A 25,825-nucleotide genomic window follows, 5' to 3' on the forward strand; every position below is an offset into this window, starting at 1 on the left:
CACTCCGTACACACGATTTGCATCAATACAAATCATTTTTTCATTCTGTGCTACTTAAAGCTCAACCCTTACCAGAGAGAGTCGCATTTAAACGCTCATTAATGGAGAGGTGTCTAAAAGATGTTAACAGCTGAAACCAGCGGCTTTTCAGCAAAAGCACACAAACAAATCTTTACATGCAAGCCTAAGCATTAAGTGGACAGAGCAGATGTTTAGGTTCACCTTGGATATAAAGATGCCTAAAAAAAAAAAAAACATGCAGCGTAAGACACATGCAAAAAATAAAAAGGAAAAAAAAAAAAGGAACAGAAAATCACACAAGGCACTGGAGTCTTCGAGCTGCAGACAATTACGTGAAGAAGATTATGGGTCCACATTTATAAGCTTTAGCTAATTATTTCATCTGCATGTGCTCTCTGCGCGCGGTGCAGGATTTAGACGTCCCAGGAAAGTAGAAAACCGCTGTTTGGAGCAGCTCGAGCACTTCTGGTTGCTATCAAGATGAATTTTAATTTGTTGATGTTAATCCAATTGTTTTACAAATGTAGCAATTTGGAGTAGCTAAAATAAATCCAGGGCTTTGGAAAGGCGAACATAAAAGCCCACACTGGCAGTTATTTTCGCTGAACACGCTGTTTCTGAATCTTAATTTCAGTGAAAGAAAAAAGAAAAAAATGCAATTACACATCCTTAGCCAAGAGAGGAGGAGGAGGAGGAAAGCGGTTGGAATAAAAGGATGTTATCAACACCTATGAGAGAAGAAGACATGGCAGTGGGCCTGGTAGGGCTGCTGGTCTGACCTGTGGGGAGAGCCCGTTGCCAACGGGGTTCATGTGGTTGCTGGAAGCGGAGGGGCTCATGAACGTGTCGGAGTAGCTGGAGAAGCTGTGGCGGTTTGACGACAGGCCGTAAGCGGAGCTGCTGTCGGCGCTCAGGCCTCCCTGGTGCATGGAAGACGGCGGAAGGGGCTGGGGTCTGTGCAATGTGCTGCTGCCCTCTGACGTAGACGGAAACAAACAGGAAAACAGCACACACAACGATAAGTTCGGCACCGAGAAACTGCAACGTTTAAGATAAAGGCCTCTAGCTGAGGCGTAGAGTAGGTTTTCACTCATCCACCTTTACTCTGATACCGCTAAACAAATGGTCCAGTGGCTACATGTGAAACAACATGAGAATACACTGCAAAAACGGTTCTAAATATAAGTCAAATGTTCTACAAGTTAGTGTATTTATCCTTGATTTGAGCAAGTAAATACGATTATCTGCCAATGGAATGAGTATTTTGACCCCTAAAATAAGATAATTAGACATCTTGCACTTGAAATAAGATGATGAAGATGAATTGTTCCTATTTTAAGTGCAAAAATCTTATTCCATTGGCAAATCATCTTATTTACCTGCTCAAATCAAGGACAAATACTCAAATTTTAAGAACATTTTACTTATTTCTAGTTCTGTTTTTGCAGTGTAAAAGAGTAGGGAATAACTGCAGACCTACTAAGGCACTTAAACTAGAGCATTTAGTGGTTTAAGCAAGGAGAGTGTCGATCACAGAGGCAACCAAGTTTTAGTGTTCTTTAACTCTAAAAAAGTGGCCTTCTTGGAGCAGTGGTGGAGGGAAAGTTATTGTTGAAATAAAACCCCAAGAAGTGACTTTTAAAGTGTGCAATGTAGGGGACACGGTAAACTTTTAGAAGAAGGGTATCAGGTCAGATAAAACCAAAATTTCACTTTCTGGCCTACAAACAGAACTGCTCTCAGGTAAAGAGCTACGATGGCCTGGTTTAGAGGAAGTTGTTAGAATGTCCTTGTCTAATTCCAGACGTAAATACAACCGAGAACAGAGACTGGAAAACTGCCGTTCACTGATGATGTCCATTCAGTCTGTCTGAGTTTAAGCTGCTGCATTTTGCAGAGAGAAATAGTCCACAACTCCTGCAGCTACGATTGCAATAAATGGTGATTTTACCAAGCGGACTCAGAGGGGGTAAAAACAAATGCGTATTACACTTTTTATTTTTATATTTGTGAAACATTTAAAAAAAAAATATATCATTTTCCATCCGCTTGGAAGTTATGCAGTACTTTGTGTTGCTCAGTCAGATAAAATCCCGCTAAAATACGTGAAAGTGGCATGAACGCTGCTGCAAGGCGCCGCGTGTTAACTGCATTGCCCCAATAATCTTTAGAAAGCATGTTTCTTAATAATAAGTGTCTTGCTTCCACTTGAGCCCTGCCTGTAATGTAAGGCTTGTTTCTCTTTCGCTGTTACAAAGATGCGATTAGAACGATAACCAGCTGCCTCACGCTTCCTATATGCGGCACATGATTCATGCAACTTTATTAACATGTACGCGAAATATGGATGACGTGCCGCAAATAAACAGGGCTAATGCAATTGGGTTAAAGCCGCTGAACAGAGGACCGTGTATAGTTTTTTGCGTCGGTCTTTACCCTGCGATAGCGTGGTGCTGGGGTAGCTGGTCTCCGGCAGCTGGTAGGTGGGCAAAGTTGGCATTCCTGTGGGCGGGAACCCCCCTGGAAGCAGGTGGTTGAAGGCCGCTAGCTGGTTGGCGCCGGCCTGCTTGCGCCACCGAGCTCTTCTGTTGCTGAACCACACCTGCAAGACGGATAAAGACACACGATCTCAAAAGGAAGCTTCAGTTCATCTTTTAGTTTAGTTTTTATTTTAAAAGCTGTCGGCTCAGAGTCCCAGTGGAGGTCCGCCACCTTTGATTAATGTGCTGTGAACAGTAGCTGCACACTGCGGCTAGCTGACAGTAAGTGTGCAGCCCTCCTCGGGAGCTCAGTGGCCCATATCTGTTGCTCTTAAGTGGTTGTGATCTGTGTAAACAGGCAGCCCTAAGCTTCCTTCAGAGGGAAGAAGTCACTGAGAGGTCAGAGACAGGCCTCTAGTGTGCATCACAACACCCAAGTATGCATGGAAAGCTAAGATACTTTGGGAAAAAGTGTTGGATTTCCGGGACTCAGCTGGAACAAGTTTACTTTTGCTGTTTTAGAAGTTGTAACAGTGCATTTTAGGAGTAAAAAAAAAAAAAAAACATCTCTAGTAGAACGCTGACAAAATGAGCAGCATCACAATGTCATTTCTCTGAATGAAAGGGGGGTAAAAAAAAAAATGGGGAGTCTTTAGAACAGCAAAGATTTACACATTTTAAAAAGGCTTCTAGCTTCAACAAAACATGAATATAATCAAGTGCCTTTTGAAAAGAGCCAGCAACCTGTTCCATTTAGCCGGAGACAAGGCCCGGGCTTCGCTGTGTGCTTGGGGTTGAAGGACATTGATCTATGCCTCGCACAGGCAATTCATCAGAGTTTAATACACTGTCAGCGCAGTTCATCTACTGTTGTGTTTCAAACGGCCAGCACCATTGTGAGAGCACATGAAAGAGGGGGACAAAGGGCCCTCCGTACGCCACCGAGAACAGTGGACACAAAGAGGGGGCGTCCCTTTTAAACAGCTCTTAAGGAGGGACACTTTCAAGGGGACTTACACAGAGACGTACTCTGCATTTTAGGGGCCTGCCTCTTTTTTTGTGCGCACAAATATACATATAAACTCCTAAGGGCCTACAAGGGATCTCAGCCTTGCAGAGATCTTAATTCAAACGTGGCTCTTTTTCCACACAGTTGTTGCTTCCACAAAGACTTTTTTTTTTTAATCAGTTTACAAGGAAGGAGATAAGATGCAACAGGCGGCGACTGTGTCAGCTCTCGAGAAAAGGCCAAATCTCAGGGCGTACGAGTGGAAAACCAACAGGAAATCTTTACCTCAAGCCCGACTGCTTCTAAAGACCGCGTCTGAATCTATTCAATCAGCTATTACAAAACAAATGCGAGGTGTAGCTCGACCAAATTTCTGCTATTGGGATGTAGTGGAGCGTGCTCCGAGGTCTGAACTAAGCTCCGACTGGGCCAGACAAACAGCTGCCTGGCTCAAGGGAGGGAGGGAGGGAGGGAGGGGGACGCATGGTTGGGGGTAGGGGTTGAAGGAGGCACACCCCTTTCTGTCCACACACTCCCTATCACCCCACCCCGCGGTGCCACATCACCTTCGACCTGATCCTCTCACACCACCCCTTCTTTCATGCTCACTTTAACTTCCTTCCCTCTTTTGTCCTCCAGGCCCAGGAAGGCGGAGCCTCATTATGGTGGACACAAAAACACCTGAATGTTAAAGTTACTTTTCACTTTCACTCGTTTGCATTTTCAGTTTCTGCTTCCCCTTAAAAGACACATTCAACCACATGTTCTGTTTGTTTTGACAGCCTGCAGTAAGTTGCTGTAAAAATGTATACTTCTTCATGTATATCATTGATTTTTATGCTTCAGCCCCTACACCATGTCTAAGCTCTGCCGTGTCGTCTACCGTGGGACGTTTTTCACTAAACACGTGTTAATTTATAGCCGCCACAGGATTGTTTAGCACCCGCGTTGACAACCAATGCTTTAAAGTTTTTCTCATCCATCTACTCCTAGAATACTGTGAGAAAATATGCTTACGTGACATTAATGAACAACATCTGATGGCGTTAGGCTTCATAGAGTCAGCGGGGTTATAATCAAAAATATTGCACAAGAGTCGACTAAAGAGTAGGTCTAAACTGGGTCAAATAAAAAGTCTCCTGAAAACATTAAGTTAAATTATACGTGAAACTTGAGCATTTTGCTCAATAAGACTATTGCTCTGTAATGGTTAAGGTTATGGGTGGAAATGTGTGGCAATATGGATCCTCATAAGTTTGACATTTTGCACACATTTCCCTCTCTGATCAAGGCTCTTCAAGAAGGCCTTCACCATGACTTTAAACTGAGTTGACTATAGCCAGCTTGTCTAGCACGATTATATTTTTTTTACCAGTAACAAGTCAGCTCTAAAGTCCAAATTAGGAACCCAGACAGAGGTGACACAACAGATTTTGGACCAATGTAAGGAGTCTCTCCTAGTTTTTTTTTGGCGGGGTTGGTGGCTCAGTTGGAGTTCTGTCCTCATTTTCTCTTTCAAACTTCTCCCTTTGTCTCAAATCAAGTAAAAAAAAAAAACAAGTCCCAGCTATGCAGGGAACCTTTATGTTTGATATAGTTTTGATAAAGTAAGACTTGACGATATTACACTGATTGCTCAATCTCAGTTTCCTTTAGGATTTCTTTTTAAGCAGTCCTTAGACTTTGTGTTTTTTGGTGTTTCGCATTTTGTGTCAACGCTGTAATTCCCAAACGGCATCTATTTTTGTGAAACATCTAAATCTCAGTTGCTCCTCCTTGAAATTAGGCGAAAGACATGGATCCCTGAGACAGGGAATCATCTTACCCCTCAGCGTTCATGTTTAAGATTTCACGAAGCTGCTCAAAAATGTTTGGCACATGGATGTAACTGAACCTAGCTCTCGTTAATTATCGCAAATTGTTTGTTTCAGGGTACAAACATGAAGTAGGAAGGGATGAAACCGTAAATACACGGGCATGAAATGGTGAAGACATGAACTGACCCGAAGCCACAGCATCTTATACAAGCTGTCAGACAACTTCAAACACGTATGGTTAAATAAAGCCTATTTTACCATAAAACATCTATTGGAATGTGAAATTGGTTTGCTTTTGGAAAGTGCAGCATTACTTTGATAAATGCAGCCAGTCTGCCAGCTCTGTCGAGTGAGGACGCACAGACAGCATATGCAGTATATCCAGTCTAATATATCGGGGGGGTGAAGAGGAAACCATGTGGCACAGATTGAGTGGCTTTCTCCAGCAGTCATCAGACTCTCTGCACAGACGGGGATAAACAAGCACTCCAGTGGGCCTGCACATGTGCCCATACCCTATCACCAGCATGCATATATTACCAGCCCAGTCTTCTCGTACATGCACACATCGGCTCTCGCACCGACTACGACACACAGCCCGAAGCTGAGGATTTGAGGCTGTGTGCTCTGGAACCTGATCACAAAGTCACCTTGGAACAGAAATGCTCCTCTTCTCTCCCCAATCCGGTTTAATTCTCTGCAGCAGCGCAGACAGTTGCAGAGCTTCCTCTGTGTTACCCTCGTTTACCTACGAGTACGCGGTCAGAATTCACATGGAATTCACTTCTGTCTCATTTTCACGGACTAAAAGATTTCCCAGCATCTAGAGCGCTTGGAACGCCCATGTATCGCTGGATCGTTGTGGAGAACGTTTTTGGGAGCCAAAAAGGGAGAAAGACAGACCATCAAAAGTCAAGTTTAACCCAGAGAAGAAAGGAGGAAGAGCAAGGAACAACGAAGAAAGCGGGAGAGTTGAGCTGCAGCTGTGCATCCTAAAAAGTGTTTACACCCCTTGAGTTTTTTTTGCATTTTGTCACTTTACAATCAGAAAATTGGTTGACCAACACAAAGTAGTATATAATTATGAAGTAAAAGGGAAATTATACATTTCCAACACAATGTAAACTGTGGCATTTGTTTGCAGAACCTCATTTTGCTGCGATTACTGCTGCAAGCCTTTAGAAGTCCGTTTTACAATTGTTGCACGTCCAGAGACTGAAGATTAGCCCATTCTTATTTGCAAAATTGCTAAAGTTGTTTTGGCTGGAGCTCAGTCAGACAGGAGGGAGAGCGACTGCGTAGAGTGACTTGTTTGTTTCCTGGTAACCTATTTAAGAAAAGCGTTCCCACAGCATGATGCTGCCACTATCATGTTTAATGGTTGGGACGGTTCGTTTAGGCAGGTTTCGGATCTGAGCTCCTTCTTTCAGATCTTTAAAGTGTCCCCTATATTTCTGCCAAACTTAAAATGGCTCGTCACGTGTTTTTTTTTTCTATCGCTATCATGGGCCTCTTGGCTGATTCCCCGGTTAACACTCTTCGCTTTGCTTTTCCTTGCTTGTCAGTTTAGTTCAGTGTTCAGAAACATGTTTCTTCTGAATAACATTTGTCTGGAGCCACAGAAAGCGGATTGTCCCATCAAAATAAAGAGTATTTTGATTTTCTTAAATCCCAGCTTTGTTTGTTTTATGGTTAAATAAAAAAATATTAAATAGGTTTTGCACCAAAACTGTCAATATGTCGTAAAAAAAAAAAGGATATGCAAAAAAAAAGGCAAAAAACAACCAAACAAATAAACTAAGAAAACTATTGACACTGGTCTTTTTCATTTCGATCTATATTTAGAGTAAATACAAAAAATGGCTCATTTGATGCTGTTTGCAGACCTCTGGTTCAGGTGGACTCGTTCCATTTTTGCAGATTAGCTCACCACTTCACAGTTTTGCGCTTGTTGGTGTTGGTTTGTGGTTGTAACCTGACAAAATCTGAAGTTCTAAAGATGTGAATACTTTAGCAGGGCACTGTATATGCAAACTTTAAACCTACAATCTGATAAAACATGACATTTTTGGTGCAATGATGAAATTTGAATCCTTGGTTCATAATACGCTCCATATTGCTTCATCTCTCCTAATCTTCCTTTCAGTGTTAGTCAAAAGAATTGATTGTTAACGATTAAATGTCTTTTTTTGCCAGCTGATCAGCGATAGCGTGCACGCACACCGACATTGTGAAGGCGTGAAAGTGCACTGCAGAGACCAAAAAAAAAAATAACAAAAAAACACAAAACACAGTGTGTTGCTTCCCTTAAACAGGATCATTCACATTTGAGAATTGCCCGTTTACGCAATCCTCCATGAATTCTTTTACCAAAGACAAGTCCTGAATATGTGACGCCTTTCAGGAGCCAATTTGCAACATTCGGTAGATGAATACCAAGAGCCGACAGATAATGACAAAACAAAATGTGCTGCTGACTTCATACCCATAAAAACGCAGAAGAGGTGATGCAACTGGCTTCAACAACACACCAAATCCTCTTCTGCCTCATACCACGCAATACCCCCCCTTCCCTTCCCTTCCCTTCCCTTTCCTTCCCATGCCTCACACATCCTCCTCCTCTTTCCTTTTCCTCTTTCTTCCCCTCTGATTCCCTCCCTGCTTGCCTTCCAGACTGGCACTATGCTAATTAAAGTAGCTAGGAGTGTGAATTTGTGAGGAGAGTGGGATTAGCTTGATAAGTATCAGGAGTACAGAAGCACTGTACCAAAGTCATTTAAATTCTAATAATAAGAAAGTGTTAGAACATTCACAGCGATGCACTGCAACAATTTCTTCCCGACAATCTACACAAATCCTATTTATCCCTTTATGAGAAATAAACCCGCACTGGCGGGAATACAGTTGCCTGTTGGGTTTGGTTGCTACCGCTCGACGCTACTGGGATTTCTTTTCCTTGACGGCGCTGAAACTTGACTGATAGCGCAACTATGAGGAAATATTCGCATTGGAAAACCTTACCTTTCCGCTAACCTGCTTAAAGCCACCTGCGTGAGGCTGAAGCCGGCTTTAAATGTATTTCACATACAGCTAAGGACGTGCTAGTGCGCCGCCACTTATGGGCCTTTGCTGCGGGATGCAGCGCGCGCCGCAGCTAAAGAAAGAAACTTTTCAACAAATTGATTTGCATGCTTCATAAAAAGCTGTGCTTATGCCTTATTAGATTCCACTAACTATAAAAGCTACACGGAGGATGTTTATTGGTAATGAAAGAGGACCTATGTGACAGATTTGGTAAAGCGAGCCGGCGTCCTGGGATGATGAGCTCTGGCCGAGACGCAAGAGTCTGTCTCTTAAAAACTTCAGCCTAAGTAGGAGGCAAATGCAATTTGCTTCATGTGTAAGAGCTGATTTACAGCGATCCGCTGCCCATTCCCTGCGCATCCCTCCCCTTTCTCGGCGCTTCCCCACCTGATCAGCCGCTCAGCAGCCCCCTCGTGCAATGCCTTTGCTGCCTGCTCCTGTTAAAACCGAGGGGTTATCAGATGGAAAGTGGCAGAGCACACTGCATCATATAGAGAAGGTAGACTTGGCAGCGTCCCCTCCTACAGAGGCTGTCTGGAACTAATTGCTGAGAGATATGGATCACATCCCGCAATTTGTCAGCCGGGTGATAAAACCATCGCACGGTTTGTGGTGGTAAAGGAGCGCAGAGGAACTCCTCTGAAAAGGGGGCAGCGGAGCCGATCAAGATAGACGCTGAGAGGGTCTTAAAATGGCAGACGAGGGCAGACGCTCTGTTTACGAGTTTACGTTGTGAGTCAGCGCTAAGCCTAATACTCATTACTCATCCCAGAAACCCGGCCTTTAATTTACAGCCGTGCGGGGCGGCCTTGTTTACAGAGGTGTTAGCCTCGCTGTTTACCTCCGCACCCGGCCCAGAAACTGCTTTCCGCATTATCGCCATCTTAAAAGACAAACGGACAACGGAGAACCATGACAGCTCACACAAATCTGAGTTTAAAATATGAGCTTGTGGGACCCCTGCGCGGACCCCTGCCCGTAATTTCTCTCTCGGCCCCAAACCTCGGCCGGTTTCTGGATGACATCTGGAAGATGCGTCATTGCAGCTGTGCCGGAGAAGCTTTGCGCTCCGGCCAAAGGGTCGCTCTTCTCCTGGCCTATGACGGCCCGTTCGGGCACCGCTGTAGGGAGCCCAGCTGGTGGACATCTTGTCATGTAAACTCATATTTCAGCAGCAATCTTTCCCACTATCAGCTGTCCAAGGTGGAAAAAAAGGAGTAAAATGTGCACATGTGAGCAGCAATTCAGAATCGGCTTTTAAAGCTGTGAAGCGATCGTAAAGAAAAGCAAAGAAAAACTATTAGGCTTTAACACAAAGCCATTTAAAAAAAAAAAAAAAAAAAACGTGTTCCTTGAAGCATGCAGACTGTGGCACCACTTTTGTTATTATTTGTTTTGGCCGCTCGTACCCTTTTCTCTGTAACATCTCAGAAAATTAGGTTTGAGTTGACCTTTTGAAACTTTCAAAGCCTCCAAGAATTAGATTATGAGGAAAACAGCATTAACAAATTACAGCCGTGGCTCAAATTCCTCAGGTTTTCACATGACATCATTTAAGTCTATTATCCAACAGCAAAGGGACAGACGTTAGTGGCTTTTTACCACCGTACTAATGTTTGGCCACTTCTCTCGGGCTCAATCATGATTATTTGCTGTTTTATAAACCCTTGGCATTAATACAATAAAGAAATCTTTCAGATGATGCGTCACAATCCTCAAAGGCTGAAGAACAGAGCCTTCCATCTACCATAATGGTACCAATATAAATAAAATTAAAATAAATGTTTTGATTTAAATGAAAAAGACTAAAAAAACAAGCGCTGCATACCACCCTAGCCATAACATCCCCACAGTAAAACAAGGTGGTGGGTGCATCATGCTGTGGGAATGCTTTTCTATAGGAGGGACAGGCAAGCTGTTTACACCCTCTTCATGTATACTTGTAAAAATGTTACATTTGGATTAATATGAGTTACAATAACATTTAATTTCCCTTTGGGATCAATCAAGTATTTTTGAATTTGAATTTAAAAAAACATCCAAGTTGCGTTGCTTTATGTCACAGTGGTCCTAATCTGAATTTTTGGGGCAACTAGCCAACATCTGTCCCCACATCTCCACTAATATTCCTGTTAATTCATCCTTGTTTATCAACATTTATGTATGTCATAACATTTTACAGGTCATGTATAACATTTTATGGTTTACAACTAGGTAGAAATGTCAGTCACTCAACAACTGAGTGCTTGATTTACATTAACTTTACATGATTTATATACTGAAACTGTGTTTAGAAATACCAAAGATGAAAATAAAAAGTGTTCACTTCTTACAGAAACTGTTGTGGCTTCTGTAGCTCAGAAGTCACAACTTTTGGAGGAGGAGACTGGAATGAGGATAAATAGCCCGATCAAGATAATGTTCATCAAAGCCTGATGCTGACAGAGTTTTAAGTAGATTGTCCTCTAGTCTGATTGAACTGACTTAGACTTAGACTTAGACAACTTTATTTGTCATTTTGTATGCCCAAGTGCGTACAGAATGAAATTTCGTTTGCATACAGCATGAAAATTACAGTAAATTACAGTAAATTACCGATTCACATACATTTTAAATATCCGGATCAGGTTGACTGCTGATAACTTTTCACTTTAGCAAATAAACTTTACATTTGTGAACCCCATTTTGCGTGTCAGTTCTATTGGTCTCGGTGAATCCAGATGTTTTTGAGTAGCTGTTTAGTTTTCTTATGCATTGGCTTGGCTCTGCCTGAAGAATGATACACTAATGAATTTGTTTGATATATTATAAAAGGCAATATACAAAAACTCGTACCCTCGCCAGCTAGTTTCACAATATCACGACTGCTTTTACCCAACTTTCCAAACGGCAAGAGCTTCTGCTAAGGCTCTTAGTTTTTGACAAACTGCACTCCTCCTTTGCTCAGAAATACTGGATACCCGTGCATGTTGGGGGGTTTTGAAGATGGACAGTGGCATATGTGGAATCAGTTACCAACACTGCGTGTTTGTGGTGTGATGAACAGTTAGCATGCGGTGCGGCGTTTGGGCCGTAGTAGAGCGAGTGTGAACCACTGGGGTAAGAGGAGAGCAGTGCCCCAGACGTTTTTTCTTTCCCCCTCTTTTTTTTTTTTTTTACTAGCAGTTGATTGATTAATGTTGTTGTCGGGGCATAGGGTCCCCAGAGAGGATGAAGAACTCTGTGTGATATGTTGAGGGTTTTACAAGCAGCGGCGAGCTTGAAAGTGGTGGGATGAGATCCTGGCCAAAGGCCGAAATGAGAAATCCATCAGGAATGCATTCCCTTTCGCTCCTCTCCTACTTTTTTGCTCCCTTCCCATCTTTGGAAGAACAGCTGCTGCTGTAACTCTACTGTACACATCTTCCTTCAATCTTGCACACAACTGTGGGGAGTTTAGGCTGTCAGAGTCGGCTCCTTAGTCTAGGATGTGAAATAAGGAAGCGTTTCTGTCAAACCGCTTCGACATTAAGGATAACAGAGCATGATAAAAAGGAAAACGTGTGCATGATGGATGAATGTGTTGCAGCGCATTGCGGAAGTATTCCTTAAGCTTTTACGACAATGTGTTTTACTGGGATTTTACTGCAAAAACGGACCCAAAAATAAGTGAAATGTTCTTAAAGTTAGTGTATTTATCTTTGATTTGAGTAGGTAAATAAAACTATCTGCCAATAAAATGAGTATTTTTACCCCTGAAATAAGATAATTAGATATCCTGCACTTGAAATAAGATGATGGAGATGAATTGTTCCTATTTTAAGTGCAAAAATCTTATTCCATTGGCAAATCATCTTATTTACCTGCTCAAATCAAGGACAAATACACTTATTTTAAGAACATTTTACTTATTTTTAGTTCCGTTTTTCAGTGTTTATGTGATAGACCAATGCAAAATGGGGTATAATTGTTAACTGGCAAGAAAACAATACATGGTTTTCATGTGTTTTTTACAAATTAGAATCTGAAATGTTTGGCAAAGATTTTTATTCAGCCTCCTTTACAACCTAGAGTATGAATATGTGTGTGTTTTAATGTCAGTATAGATACAGCTGTTCTGTGAAGGCCTCAGAGGTCTGTTAGAGAACATTAGTAAACAAACAGCATCATGGAGGACAATGAACATAGTAGAGAGGTCAGAGATGGCGTTGTGGCGAGGCTTAAAGCACCATAAGTTTATAAATCAATATCCCAGTATAGCATATATATGGCCATATATTGGTATGCTCCGAGTTGTCCAATACTCTTGCTGAATATACAATAGCAAGAGTATTGGAGAGCTCCAAACCTTAGCAAGGCATGGCCATCCACCTCCAATTAAAAATCCTGGTGGGGGGGGGGGCGCACTAATCAGAGAAGCAGCCAAGAGTCCCATGTCAACTCTGGAGTAGCTGCAGAGATCCAACAGCTCAGGTGGGAGACTTACAGGGCAACTTTAAATCCTGCTCTCCACAAATCTGGCCTTAATTAAAAAGTGGGAAGAAACCAGCTATGAGTAAAAAACACCAGAAGTTCCATATTCAATTTGTCAAAAGTCATCTAGTATACACAGCCAACATGCAAAAATACTGGCAAAAAAAACTAAATACTGAACAAGCTAAAACAGTGGTGCAACGTGGTGGTGGCAGCATCTTGCTGAGGGGATGCTTTTCCTCTGCAGTGACAGAGAAGCGGGTCTAAAGGATTGTAAAAAAAACATGTAAAAACCATATATTCTTCTCCTTCTTCGTCACAATGGGCTAATTTGACAGCTGATTACATTATTTTCCCCATTGAATGCGTGGAAATGTGTGGTCATAGTGGGAACCAAATGTGAAAAAGTTCACAGGGTAAGCACTTTTTGACAAATAACTATGTCGGCTCGGTTTATAGAGAGAAACTACGTTGGGCTTATAGAGAAAGATACTGCTTTTTACTTCATGTTATTGTCAATGTTTCTGCAGCCCGTAGCCCTTTTAAAGAAGGCTTTAAAAGTTAGTTCACCTTACCTGCACAGATAAAAAATAACAATGCATAGGAGGTTCAGAAGCTTTGGAAAGAAGGGCTAGTCTTTGCCGAGCTCTAACAACTCTGTCCAGCTTGAACTAACGTTAAATTGAGCACAGATGCGCTGGTCTCACCTGTACTCTGGCTTCTGTGAGCTTTCGTCCTCTGAGCCAGCTCCTCTCGGGTGTAGATGTCGGGATAATGCGTTCTTTCAAAAGCCTTCTCCAGCTCCTCCAGCTGCTCCGCCGTGAAGGTGGTGCGGCTGCGCCTCTGCTTCCTCTTCAGCGGCAAATCTGGCTCCGAATCAACATCCGAGCCGTCGTCTGTGCGGTTACCTGAGGTGAGGAGAAGCGTAATGAGAACCTTTGGGAGCGATTGGCTGTTTGTGGAAAAAATAACAGCTTTATCTGCCTTCTAAAAGGGCCTCTTTTGTCGCTCGCGAGTGCAGGGGCTTGCATCAGAGAGGATTCAAATGACAGCTACTTTTCTCTCCATACACAACTGGGAGAATATTATCTTAATCTGTGGATATTTATTTAATATAGAAGAGGCGCTGATATGCAATCCTGCCTGTGAGAGGGGCCCCAGAGGCTGTGAAGGCAGAGAGCTGAGGGGGAGTGGGCTGCCAGTGGGTAGAGGGGTTAATCTGCAGAGGCCACCTTGCTGCTCCTCACCCTGCTTTTCTCCGCCATTGGCCCAGGGCACACCGCTCATACACAGCTCAGCCAAAGTGCACAAAATAGAGCACAATATCGCACCAAAACCATTCAGTCCCGTCTGTTTCCACCTGCTGTCACCGAATGAATTAAAGCGTATTTTACATTACTTTTTCAGGCATTCAACTAAGCTGAATTTTTGCTCGAGGAACACAGATCCAGCACAAAGCTGTACAATCCGGGCCGACAGGGAAATTTCTGACAGCAAATACGCATTACCATTGCACATTACCATTATAACTGAATTTAGAAAATTGCATCATTTTCACCTCCTCTGCATGTCTATTCAAACTACATGGCCCTTTTCATTTCATGTCATAAAATTCTTATTTTCATAATTTCCTCATTGAGACATTGACAAGGCAGAGTGATGTGCCAGCGTTGCTCCGGGCCTTGTTGGATTGCATCACGCTCAGTCCAGAAAGAGTGGGAGAGGGGAAAATAAAAGGAAGATGTTGGAGAAGAGGCCCGCGTGAATAGATTTCGGTTTTTCCCGACAGAGGCCCCTTTGCCATCCGGCTCCGGCGAGAATGCACACCTGACTCGGGCTCTTTGTCTCAGCTCACTCCAGTCGAATCTTTCGCCGTAAGTGGACAAAAGAACACTCAGACCTCGCCTCCAAATAACAACTGTGAGAACAAAAGAGCAACAGAGCTGGCAGAGTCTCAAGGCCGGCTTCAGAGTTTAATTAAACAAGGAATTATGGGGATTATATGGAGACTATCATTACAGGCCACTCCACGAGTCTTCTGCGAACATTTTTTTGTCCCCCTGAGCTCGCGCTCGACGATTCCGTGCGGATTACATGTGGCCGCAGGACATGAGGCCGCATTCATTAAATCAATTCTTCAGTCTTATCCTTTTTAATAAAGATTGATTCTTGAAGCACAAGCGCGCTCGGGCCGCAGAACACCCTTGAACATACAAAGTTGAATATGTACATACAGCACATATCCCTTTGTTGGTTTTCATGAGGATGCGAGTATCCATTTGCTCCGTAACTCGCCATGACGACACTTGAGAGCAGCGCAGCGGTCCGCGGATCACTTTGCAAAGTCACCTCCGTGTCCCCCGGCGGGGGGACGTCGGGGTCAGAGTCGACACATGGGGCTCTGAGCGAGACTCCACAGTCTTCTCTTCCTCCTCAAGTTATCACGTTTCTTTGCTTTGTCCTTCGTGTGAGATGCTCTCACACACTACAGCTAGCAAGCACACCTATTTCCTAGTTTGTGTCACATTTACAGTTAGATCTTCCAGGTATTTCCATCCAATTTATAATGAGACACAAGACAGTGTGGACATTCACTCAGACTAAAATGCCCTGTTTTCAGTCAGCTGCTGGGATTATTTGATAAATGCCAAAATGACGCGACATAGACTTTATTCAGATACTTTTCTGCTGCTTTCTTCAGAGTCAGAAGTTACATAATGCCAAGGCTTGGTAAAATTCCCTCCCTCCAGAAACCAGCCCTGCTAACGTCGGCTGAAAGGCCAATCAGAGAAGAAGAAGCCACAACTCCAAAAGACAGATTACAATTTGCAAATGTACCCAGAGACAACCACCTTCAATTTTGGGGCACATGCTCTGTGGTCTTATGAAACGTGAATCGATTTGCTTCAGTGACCATCATTAGATTTGGGAGAAAGACAGGAAAGCTTGCGAGCCTGACAACATCATCCCAGCTGTTGAGCACAGCAGTGGCAGTATGGTGCTGTGTGGGAGTGTCGCTGCAGGGGTACTGGTGCATTTAACAGAACAGGAACATTATGTGGAAATATTAATTTCACGCCTCAGGACATCAGCCAAGAAGTTAAAGCTTAGACACAATTAAGTCTGACAAATGACCATATCAGCATTCAGCCAAATTAGTTACAAACTGACTTGAGATCAAGATAGTCAACGTCCCAGAGTGGCCTTCGCAAAGCCTCTGCGAATTTGTCCTTAGCTGAAAAGGTGCATGTGAATGAGGAATGGGCCAAAATTCCTGCAAACCACTGTGAAATGCTTGTGGAAGAATACAAAAAAATGTCTGACCAGAATCAGACGGTTTGAAAGACACTTCTGTCAAACTCTGCAGTAATTTCTGTAAACCCTCTGAATATGGAAAACGTAAATAAAAAAGATGATGCTTTATCATTCTGGCATTTCTCATATAGAAATACATTCGGTAATCCAAATTTATCTGAAACATTTAACAGGATCTAATGTCAAACATTGAGGGGGAAAAAAAGGGTTGTGTATCTTTAAAAAAAAAATTTGATTAAAATTAATAAGGTGCTCAAATAGAAGAATCTTTTTGAGTAAAAAAAAAAAATAGAGTAAATTTTACTCAGACAAATTTTACTGTGTATGTAAATGTGTGGTTTCAACAGCATCTCGGCTGATGGACCTCAGTGGTCTCCGTATTGTGCTGCTGCTTGTCATTAAGCCCGCTGAGCCGTCACATCTGCTGTCGTACATGAACCAGAGGCACAAGGTCAACGGCGCTGCCCGTAATGAGTGAAGGAAAATGGAACACGGCACATGTTGTTTGGGGCCAAATGGGACCGGGACTTGATGTGAAACGCATCTGTATGCCGACTACATTTAGTGAGCGGAGGACAGAAACGATCCCGAAACACATGGCTGCTCTCTGCGTTGATCTGAGGGCCAAGCTTGAGACGCAGGCACCGGCAAGAATAGAGAGAGGAAATAAGCGCCTTTCGGGCTGTTTTATGCAAAATAAGGGCTAAATAAATAGACAAAATAGGACCCTGCAGGAGTGTTCAGGTCAGTGCAAAAAAAAAAAAAGGTAAACTCTGATTAGACCTTTTCATAATACGGTCGCTGTAATTTCCATTCAAAGGTTCATGAGATATTGGTAAACCAATCATGCCTTGTCTCATTACTTATTGTCCAATTAGAATCTCATTATGCGGCATCCAGTGGGCACGATTAGTGCCGTGTGCCCTGCTCCAGGGGCCCTCTGAGGTTTTTACCTCAATATTGATTTAAAATTGTGGCCATCATGAATAGGAATTAATCAGGTTTACACTCCGCTTTGTCAAGGTAAAAGCCTGATTAGGCTAAAGAAAGGACTCCGGGGGTAGCGAAAGCAAAAACGCTCCAAGCACACATTACAATACACAACACAGATGATTTTTACACATATGCATGCTTGGTCACTGAATGGCGGCTCCTCCTGGGTGAGGAGCTTCTCCTACCGAGTCAGTACAAGACATGTTTTAAAGTGGATAGTATTAACTTTTCCCAATCTTCATCAAGCATCTTCACACGGGGTTTTGCTTTTGTTTTAGAGTTAATATACACACTTTGCACCAAAACACATTCATCTCTGGGACACTAAATCTCTCTCCATGTGACGTTATTAAGGTATTTTTGAGCATCTGGATATTGTAGCAGGGGGAATAAAAACAGGCGTATGAATGCTAAAAATCTCCTATAATTCATACGCTTGTATCTTAGCTAATTTCTTTTGATAGAGATTCTAAGAATCTAAAAAATAAATAACAATAATAAATTCTTGCAGTGCCTAAACAAGTGGCTCCCACCCTACTCTGGATGGATATGCAAAGAAGCAATAAAAGAGGGGTTTGGTTGACTGACTGCTTGTGCCGCCCCACAACAGGATGCCATTCAGGGTGGGGAGCCACATCTGCACCAGATATAGAAATGATTGGTGTGTGGAAGATGCCTAGTATATGTACAAATTCATGCTTGATAAACAGAGAGAGTTAAATTACTAATGCATCATGTGAAATAGCCATGAAAAAATATTTCATACTGAAAAAAAAAACGACAAAGAAAACGAAGAAGAAACACTTCGTTTAGCTCCTGGAGATGTTTCACAACCTTTTACAGTTAGTTTGAAATACCTTCCAGATGTGATAAGCTTTTCTTTCTCTCCTTCATTTCCTTTGTGCATTAAAATTTTGGAGAAAAAAAAATAAAGCGCGCCTTCTCAGAATCACAGTGCCGTAAACACACCAGGCAGGCACAGCTCATGCTGCCTCCCCACGTTTATAGGAATGACACATTTTCTACAGGAATCATTGCCATTCTGAATTCATCAAGTGTCGTAAAATTAGATGATCAGGAAAACAGAATCATGGCCATGTTGTGTTCTAATCTGGACAGCTTCCTATAAAACAGAAATATACATTTTAAATCTTTTAGGGGGAATTTGCAATCTTTTTTAAATGTTTTGGAACATTAATAAAAATGTACGAGAATAAAGGTAATCATTGTATAAACTATACTTGTATCTTGTTTGGGGTGGGGGGGTGGGTGAGAATCCAAATTTTCAATTTCCACGATGAACAATTAGTTAACAGTGTTTAATCACTGTGAAAGTAGTGGATACTGCAGATGAACTCTGCGGATGTGAAGAAGCGCGTTGGGTCGCTTCACCCTGCTGTGACTGGGCTTTAATGATGCTTTAATTCTGAACAGACCTTTCAGATAAAACACAGCTCTTCCCCCTTGAAAGACTTGAACGGCTAGTTAATAGTTTGAAGGTTGCTGTGAGGTTTAAAGGCTTTTCTTGCCCCTCGTGCTCCTCTTCTGACCTTTCAGACAGACCTCAGACAGATGGGATCCTCATCACACCAGTCATCGTGAGCATCATGTGAACCGTCGTTCCCTGCCACCACTTCCCTCCAAACTCCTCAGACTCCACCGCCTCACCTAAAGCCCCCCCAACTTTGTGAGATAACGATAATTTAATAGACAGCTGTTCACCCAATGTGGATATAAACAAGCGATCTGTTAGGTTATGACAACACTAACAACCAAAATGTCCCTCAGGGTGGTGGGACACAGACACGGACAATTTGCCGGCATCCGTGATGAAATATATATTAAAATTTCACTGCAAGAGTGTCATTTTATTCAGACGGAATTTAAAAATACACCCAATAATTTGAGCACATTTATAAGGTAATGAGGAATAATAAAAACATGTTTTTTAACCAAATCACAGATGGCCCAATTGTTGGAACCCCTAAAATGCCTTCATAATAAATGTGTCTGAAGCAGCTCTCCTAAATTCATACTTAACTTTCTGAGCTTCCTGTTTCCCTGGGGTGCAAATGTGACGTGACACAGTGGTCTGTTTCTTTTAGCTGCTAGACTGGAAGAGGTATCTCAAGCGATATTGTTGCAATGCACAAAGAGGAGGAAGCTGAACATGTCACTGTTAGAGATGTACAGCAAAGAGTAGCATCTTTTAAGTAATTAAGTGATTATTAAAGTATGTCTGATTCTGATTCTGATTCTTCCGGTCACTAAGACTCCAAAACAACCATTAAACTAGGCGGAAACGCAGCACATGCCAACTGTTAAACATGGTTAAGGGTCTGTCATGCTGTGGGTTTGTCTGCCAACGGCGCTGGGAACATCTTAAACTCTTTCAAACACTAGCAGATTTTAACTCCCGTTAAAGGGGAGTTTTTCTTTCCACTGTCGCTTCATGCTTGCTCAGTATGAGGAATTGCTGCAAAGCCATGGCCAATGCAGACGACTGTCACTGTGGCTCTACACTTCTCCTGGAGGAGTGAATGCTGCTTGTCAAGACTTGATGCAACCTATTGGGTTTCCTTAGAGAGGAAAAAATTTGACCAATCTTTATAATCTGAGTGAATTTTGACTTTGGAAGGTGCCTTGAATTGAATTGAATTGAATTGAACTAGCGAGCGCTGCCAAAAAAAACTGAAAACTGGTGAACTTTGAACAATGTAATGATCCAAAAATATGTTAGATCAACACAGAAATGGTTCAACAGACACAAATAAATGCAAAGATAAATGTTGAAGGACACAATCAAAGGGCTGGTACACAAGGTACTGACAGGACATGAACAATTGTGGCATCTTGTTTAAAACAATTATTTATTAGCAATTTAAGTTTCCCTACTGAAACAAAATGTATTCAAATCAAATGTATTTTTTTTCTATTTTCTATGTGAGATTGTGCTAATCCAATCAAATATGCATTTATTTTATGGCTTTTTGCACATCTTTACCAGACCAGAAGTATCTGCGGGTGAATAAATGTGGGCATCAACCAGGTATTATAGCTTTTTTTTTTTTTAAAGCAATGATGCACATCTAATTGTGTGTTTTAAACAGTATCATTAAGAACTCTGGCAAATCATACAACTCTTTTACATGAAGAAGAAATAAGAAGAGGAAAAGCAGTCTTTGAAATGCAGGAAAGAAAAAGAAACTACTTTGAAAGTTTAAAAGAGTTAGGCTTTTCTTTTTTTTTCTTTTTTTTAGCAGTGCAGGTGCCCTAAATCACTCATCTCAGCCTCACCTGTGAGGCCAGAGCGTGAAGTAAAGTGACACCCCCTCCCGTAGTATTTCTCTGATATCACAACACATGGCCTCAATATCAGCCATACCTTTGCAAACTCTCCAAGACAGAGGGACAAAAACAGACAGGGCTTTGGCAGTGCAGCATTAGCTCATAATGGCTCATTTTGAAAAGCATATTAGTTCCAGCATAATTACAATCGGGCCTCACGCTCTGTGTTTTGCAGGCATTCACAGGACCGGCTTCTGAGCACCGAGTCACACCAGTTGACTGTGACTGACAGCAGATTTGGGTAAAAATGCTGTTTTTTCCTCCCTCTTTTTTTCCCACAGGACAAAAATAACACCACGTCTTTTCTCCCTGTTTGTGTTGACTTGTTTATTTTGTGCCCACCTTTTGTCGTACTTGATGCCTGCAATTATACTTTTTGTCAGTCAGAGGGGGTGAATATCAAAAGGCCTAATTATGCAAACAGGCCCGCGATAAGAGGCATCTGCCTCAGATGGGATCTGCTATCTCTGACATGCATCTGTCTCTGCGCTGTCTTCTCTGCTCCAGGCCTGCATATAAACAGCCCTGCCTGTCCCCAGGACAGCATGCGATTCAACCACCAACACTGGAGTTGGAGGGATGTATCGGAGGCGGGGGGGGTGGGGGGTGTTCGCAAAGCGACATCAAATAACTAACAACTTCTCAATTTGCATTTCTCTGAGAATGGTGCGCCGTCTCTGTTTAATGCACTTGCCTGTTCGTCCTGAAGGGGTTGCCAATTTAAAAGGAGGAATGCGATTCAAAGCATTTACCCAGGGATGTATGAGATAGGACCCTTGTGCGAAAACAAGATAGACGACAGCGATAAGTGGAAGGGTTTAAGGACAGATTGTTTTGGAGTAATCTTTTCCTGTGGATATCCCTCCATGCAAGAGAAGAAAAGAATCACGAATCCACTTTAAGTGATCGTAGCGTCGGCTCAGCTTGAGCTTAGTCGGTAATGTTATATTAAAATGTTAGTTATAAATCAAATTAACTGTTTACTCCGTCCAGTTACAAGCCGGATGTCTTTGACCTTCTCTCGGTCATAATTTGACATTTAGGCGAAATTGAATCTCCGCGAGATGTGTGGCCATATGTTAAAACCGGCCTCGTTTATCTAGAATAAAATCATTCCCTGCTCACCTTTATGGACAGATGTCAGCGGCTTCAGCTTTATCTCATGCTTATCACGTCAATTACTGGTTTGTAGCAGGTGGCTGAGGGCCAAGGACACTCCTGCCAGAATGCATTTCGCGTGAACGCTTTGAATGCATGGAACTCTCCTTAATGCAAAACTGACACACTTTTTATCTGAGAAAACTGGACAACGCTGTCCCTGTTTTCAGAGCGAACGTGGAACGTCTGACAGCCAAAGTGGGGAATCTCGGGGCTCTCTCTCGCGTCTGCATTCCTCAGAGGAATTCCAACACTTTTCTTCCCTTGTCTCTCTGACAAAATCACAGAAAAAGAAGAAGAAGAAGAAGAAAAAAAAGTAGCGGGCTTGAAAAAAGAGGAGGAAAAGGCAAGGGAAGAAGAAAGATGGGAGGCTCTATAATCTTTGGCTCTCACAACAAACAATTAGGCCCCTTCTCTCTGTATGAGGGGGAGAGAGAGAGGAGGAGGGGGGGGGGGGGCTTGAAAGAAAGCAGAGGAGACAGAGAAGAGGGAGAGCGATGCTCTTTTATTGCTCTTGTCATATGGATGACGGCGCAGCGCGTCCATGAGAGCGCACGCTCACCTTCAACAACAGGGCGTCCACTGGGCCTCCCGGCCCCTTTCAGCCCCGAGAGACGAGCATCTCAGGGGGCCATTAGAGCATGAATGGGGGACTGACAGCCTTGTGCAGCTCTGCAGGGCATCCATAAACGCTGACATATTGACTCCCCATGCCTCTGCGCTGCCTGAGTTTTTGAAAGCGTGAAGGGCTGGAAGGGCGGGATTCTTTTCCTTTTAATGCACTACTGGCTAAAAGTGGGATATTACCAACAATATAAACGTTTTGACTCTAAGTAATGCTTTGTTTCTGTACGGCTGTTATTAGTTGCACTTTTAGCAATGGAAATAGAAACTCTTCCTCGCTCGCTTCAAAAGGATGCGCACGTTTCACTCTTCTTCCTTTTACACGATTCAAGGTGGGAAGTTGTTTGATACATTATATGTCTGTTTTAATTTTGAAGAACAATGCTGGATTAGAGAGGATCTAAAAGAACGCGGTGGATTTCATACTTCACAAGATGCAAACCTGTTATGTACCTTGTAAGCATATAAGCTGCTGCTACCTTTTTATTTCTTTGCTAAGTCTGATCTTTCTGTTCAGTTAAGCAGAATGTCAGCGCCTGAGCCCAACTCGCTGCTAATTGAGGTCACAGCGAATGTAATGAAATTAAAACTATACGAGAAAGTAAAGAGGAGCCCACAGGGGTCTCTCCGCCAAATGGAAATACAGCCAAAGTCCCGGTCCCCCAACAAAAAAAAAAGAAGCACTAAAAAAAAAAAAAAAAACGATGAAGGAAATCAAACAGCTACGTCTCATGGCATTGGGCCGAGGTCTCCTGGAGGAACAAATCATTTTTTTCCCCTCAACAAACCCAAGGAGAGATTACTGGGGAGCGTATAGGAATGCACAGCAGACTTTATTTTTTTTTTGTGCCCAAGGGAAGTTTTCTAATTTTATGGGCAAGGCTGGCCAGCAAATAATCTTGAAAAGTTGGGGATATTGAGGACACCAGGAGGGAAAAATGAGTGAAGCTTCAACTAAATGTTGAAATGGCAAGAAAAAAAAGAAAAAAAAGAAGCCAAAAGCGCTCAGTCAACAAACAAGAAGCTCATATTTTACCTTTCAACAAAAGAAAAAAATCAATCTTTCTTTTAAAATGACATGCTACTCCTTTGTTTTGCCTACATATCCAAAGAAAACAAAAGAAAACTACGAGTAATGTGTGAAACAATGCAGTGTTTTCCTAAAAAGAAAAAAAAAATCCACTTAATATTTCTATAAAGGAACAAACTTCTAAAAAACGCTTTTATTTACAACAATGTCATAAGAGCTTTTTTTTTTTCTTTCCTGGGCACAGTCAAGCATTAATTTCTAAGAGCGCTCCATATTGAGAGGTTGTAATGTGCACAGCAGAAAAGCTTTTTATACTGCGACTACATATTCCCCAAGGAGAGAATGACTGACGATGCAGAAATAAGCCCATTAGTTGAAAAGAGGGGACAACATTTGAAGTTGTTATTTTGTCGGCGAGGACAGGAGCTCCACCCCACTGTTTGGACAAGCGCTTTTCACATTTTTACTCGGTAGAAGAAAAACACATTTCTGATTTGCAACACTCGGGGAACATGTTTATTGTCTTTGTGGCTGTGAAAAAAAAAAAAAAAAAACACACGCACAATTAAATAACAAATGAATATTTCAGTGGTGTGGCCCCATCAAGACCATAAAATGTGAAATGTTCTGGCCCTAAGTAGCATAGACTAATGGCGATTTTTTAAACCAGCAGACCATGGTCAATGTTCCTCATTCATCACTGAGGGAGCAGTGTGCTAAACATAATTACTGTTGCACATTATGTGGCCTATTCCTGTATTGTAATAAAATTAGCCAGAAATGTTTTTTTTGTCTTTCCTAATGCAGCGCCACGGTCACCAGTGGATGGTTGTAATGCAGCACACTGTCCCGATCCGTGCCAGCTGTCAGAGTTTGACAACCTTAGCTGGCAAGGCAAATTGGAGGAAACTACATTTCTTTCAGCAAATGATGCGGCTCTGACCCGCTCATCTGTCACACGATTTCGCATAGACATAATAATGATGATAAAACCTAAGATGTCCTCATGTACCCCGCTCTCAATTCTGCCATGCTGTGTTGTTTTACATCATAACAATGGCTTATTTACCTAGAAAAACACAATTTTGTGTCTTGAATATTCTGATTCATTTCATTTTTTTGACATTTTAGATAAGAACAAAACGCAGTTGGACTAAAGCATTCGTTCAATGCACACTTCGATTAAAACCCATTCTATAGTACTAACATATTTACAATCTAGAATTTAAAAGTTGAACCATGCTGATCAATTTTTAACCCAAACAGAAGACACCCCTGAGCTATACAGCCAAAATAATACAAGATGGTAAGATTTAGTTACCTTTAATTAGAATTGACATCAAAACAACCGTCTATGCTAATAGAAATTTCACAGGTTTGCAAGCTTTTCGTCTATATACGAGGTGTCTTTATTTGTTTTAGCAGATAACTTAGAAGCCAAAACAACTGCTGATCTGCTTAAAACAAAAAAACAACCATTATTCCTACTGATGCCAAACTATTATAAATAAAGCTGCATTTTTTAAGTGCCTGTTGCACACAATAAAAAAAACAGGTTTGCTGTTTTGCTCTTTATAGAATAATAGGTATAATAAGCTGATACTAGCTGGTTATTTAGTCAGGCTATCTGCTCCAGTTTCCAAAGTGATTCTAAAAACCAACAAGAGATGCTCATCACAAATAAAACCAGCCGATACAAGATGGAAAACCTTCACAAAGCGCATGAGTAACAAGCACGGGCCAGAAATCAACATGCACATCCATTAAAGCAATAGAAAACATGCTCACGGGGCAACTGATAAGTTATATTTTTCATGGCGCCCCATTTCCAACACCACCCTGGGCAACTGCCTATACGACCCATATCAAACGCCGTCACTGATGAAAACCTTCCTTTAATCAAGCCGACTCAAGACGTCTATCTTTTATACTTGTGTCCCCAAACATCCACTGCTTTGCAAGCTTTTGTCATTACGTAAGATCATCTGTGAGCTGGCAACAATTTTTTTTTTTACTTTGTCTTGTAGATAACTTTGGAGGCAAATGACTTCAATTTATGAAATTACATGCCTAATTTCATACTACTTAAATCCAAAATGAATATAAACTATCTACAAAACAGTCTTGCATGCACTGTAATGGCTACACACAAATTAATTTAATGATATTTTCCCAGCTGTCTGTGTTACAGAAGGTTTTTGTGGTTGCTATACGATGGCCTGATGGTAAAACTGAAAACATTAGACAACGTCACAAAAAAAAAATAACACCCAAATGCATCGCAAGAACATCTCAAAGCAATTAAGCTGCAAAAAAAAATAATACCACAGATTTTACCCATTAGAAGCTTTTAAAAACGAATCTACCCTGCTGGGAACACTTGTCTCTCCTTGTGGCATGGCTCAGAATCAGCACTGAGAGGTAAATAAATAGCCTTTAAAAAACCCACAAACATTGACCCTCTTGTCAAGGCACATACCCTCTTGAGAGCAGC

General features: G+C 42.0%; 1 protein-coding gene across 1 annotated transcript in view; it reads right to left on the reverse strand.

Annotated features, from left to right (window-relative positions):
- pax7a (paired box 7a) overlaps positions 1-25,825 on the reverse strand; it is a 60,534-nt gene that overhangs the window by 20,093 nt on the left and 14,616 nt on the right. Inside the window, 4 exon segments of the mRNA XM_012881393.3 lie at positions 801-997; positions 2,458-2,623; positions 13,571-13,594; positions 13,596-13,771. Of these exon segments, the coding sequence (XP_012736847.1) occupies positions 801-997; positions 2,458-2,623; positions 13,571-13,594; positions 13,596-13,771 (563 nt within the window).

Source organism: Fundulus heteroclitus, chromosome 20, assembly GCF_011125445.2.
Source record: "Fundulus heteroclitus isolate FHET01 chromosome 20, MU-UCD_Fhet_4.1, whole genome shotgun sequence".
In the NCBI taxonomy this organism is placed as follows: Eukaryota; Metazoa; Chordata; class Actinopteri; order Cyprinodontiformes; family Fundulidae; genus Fundulus; species Fundulus heteroclitus.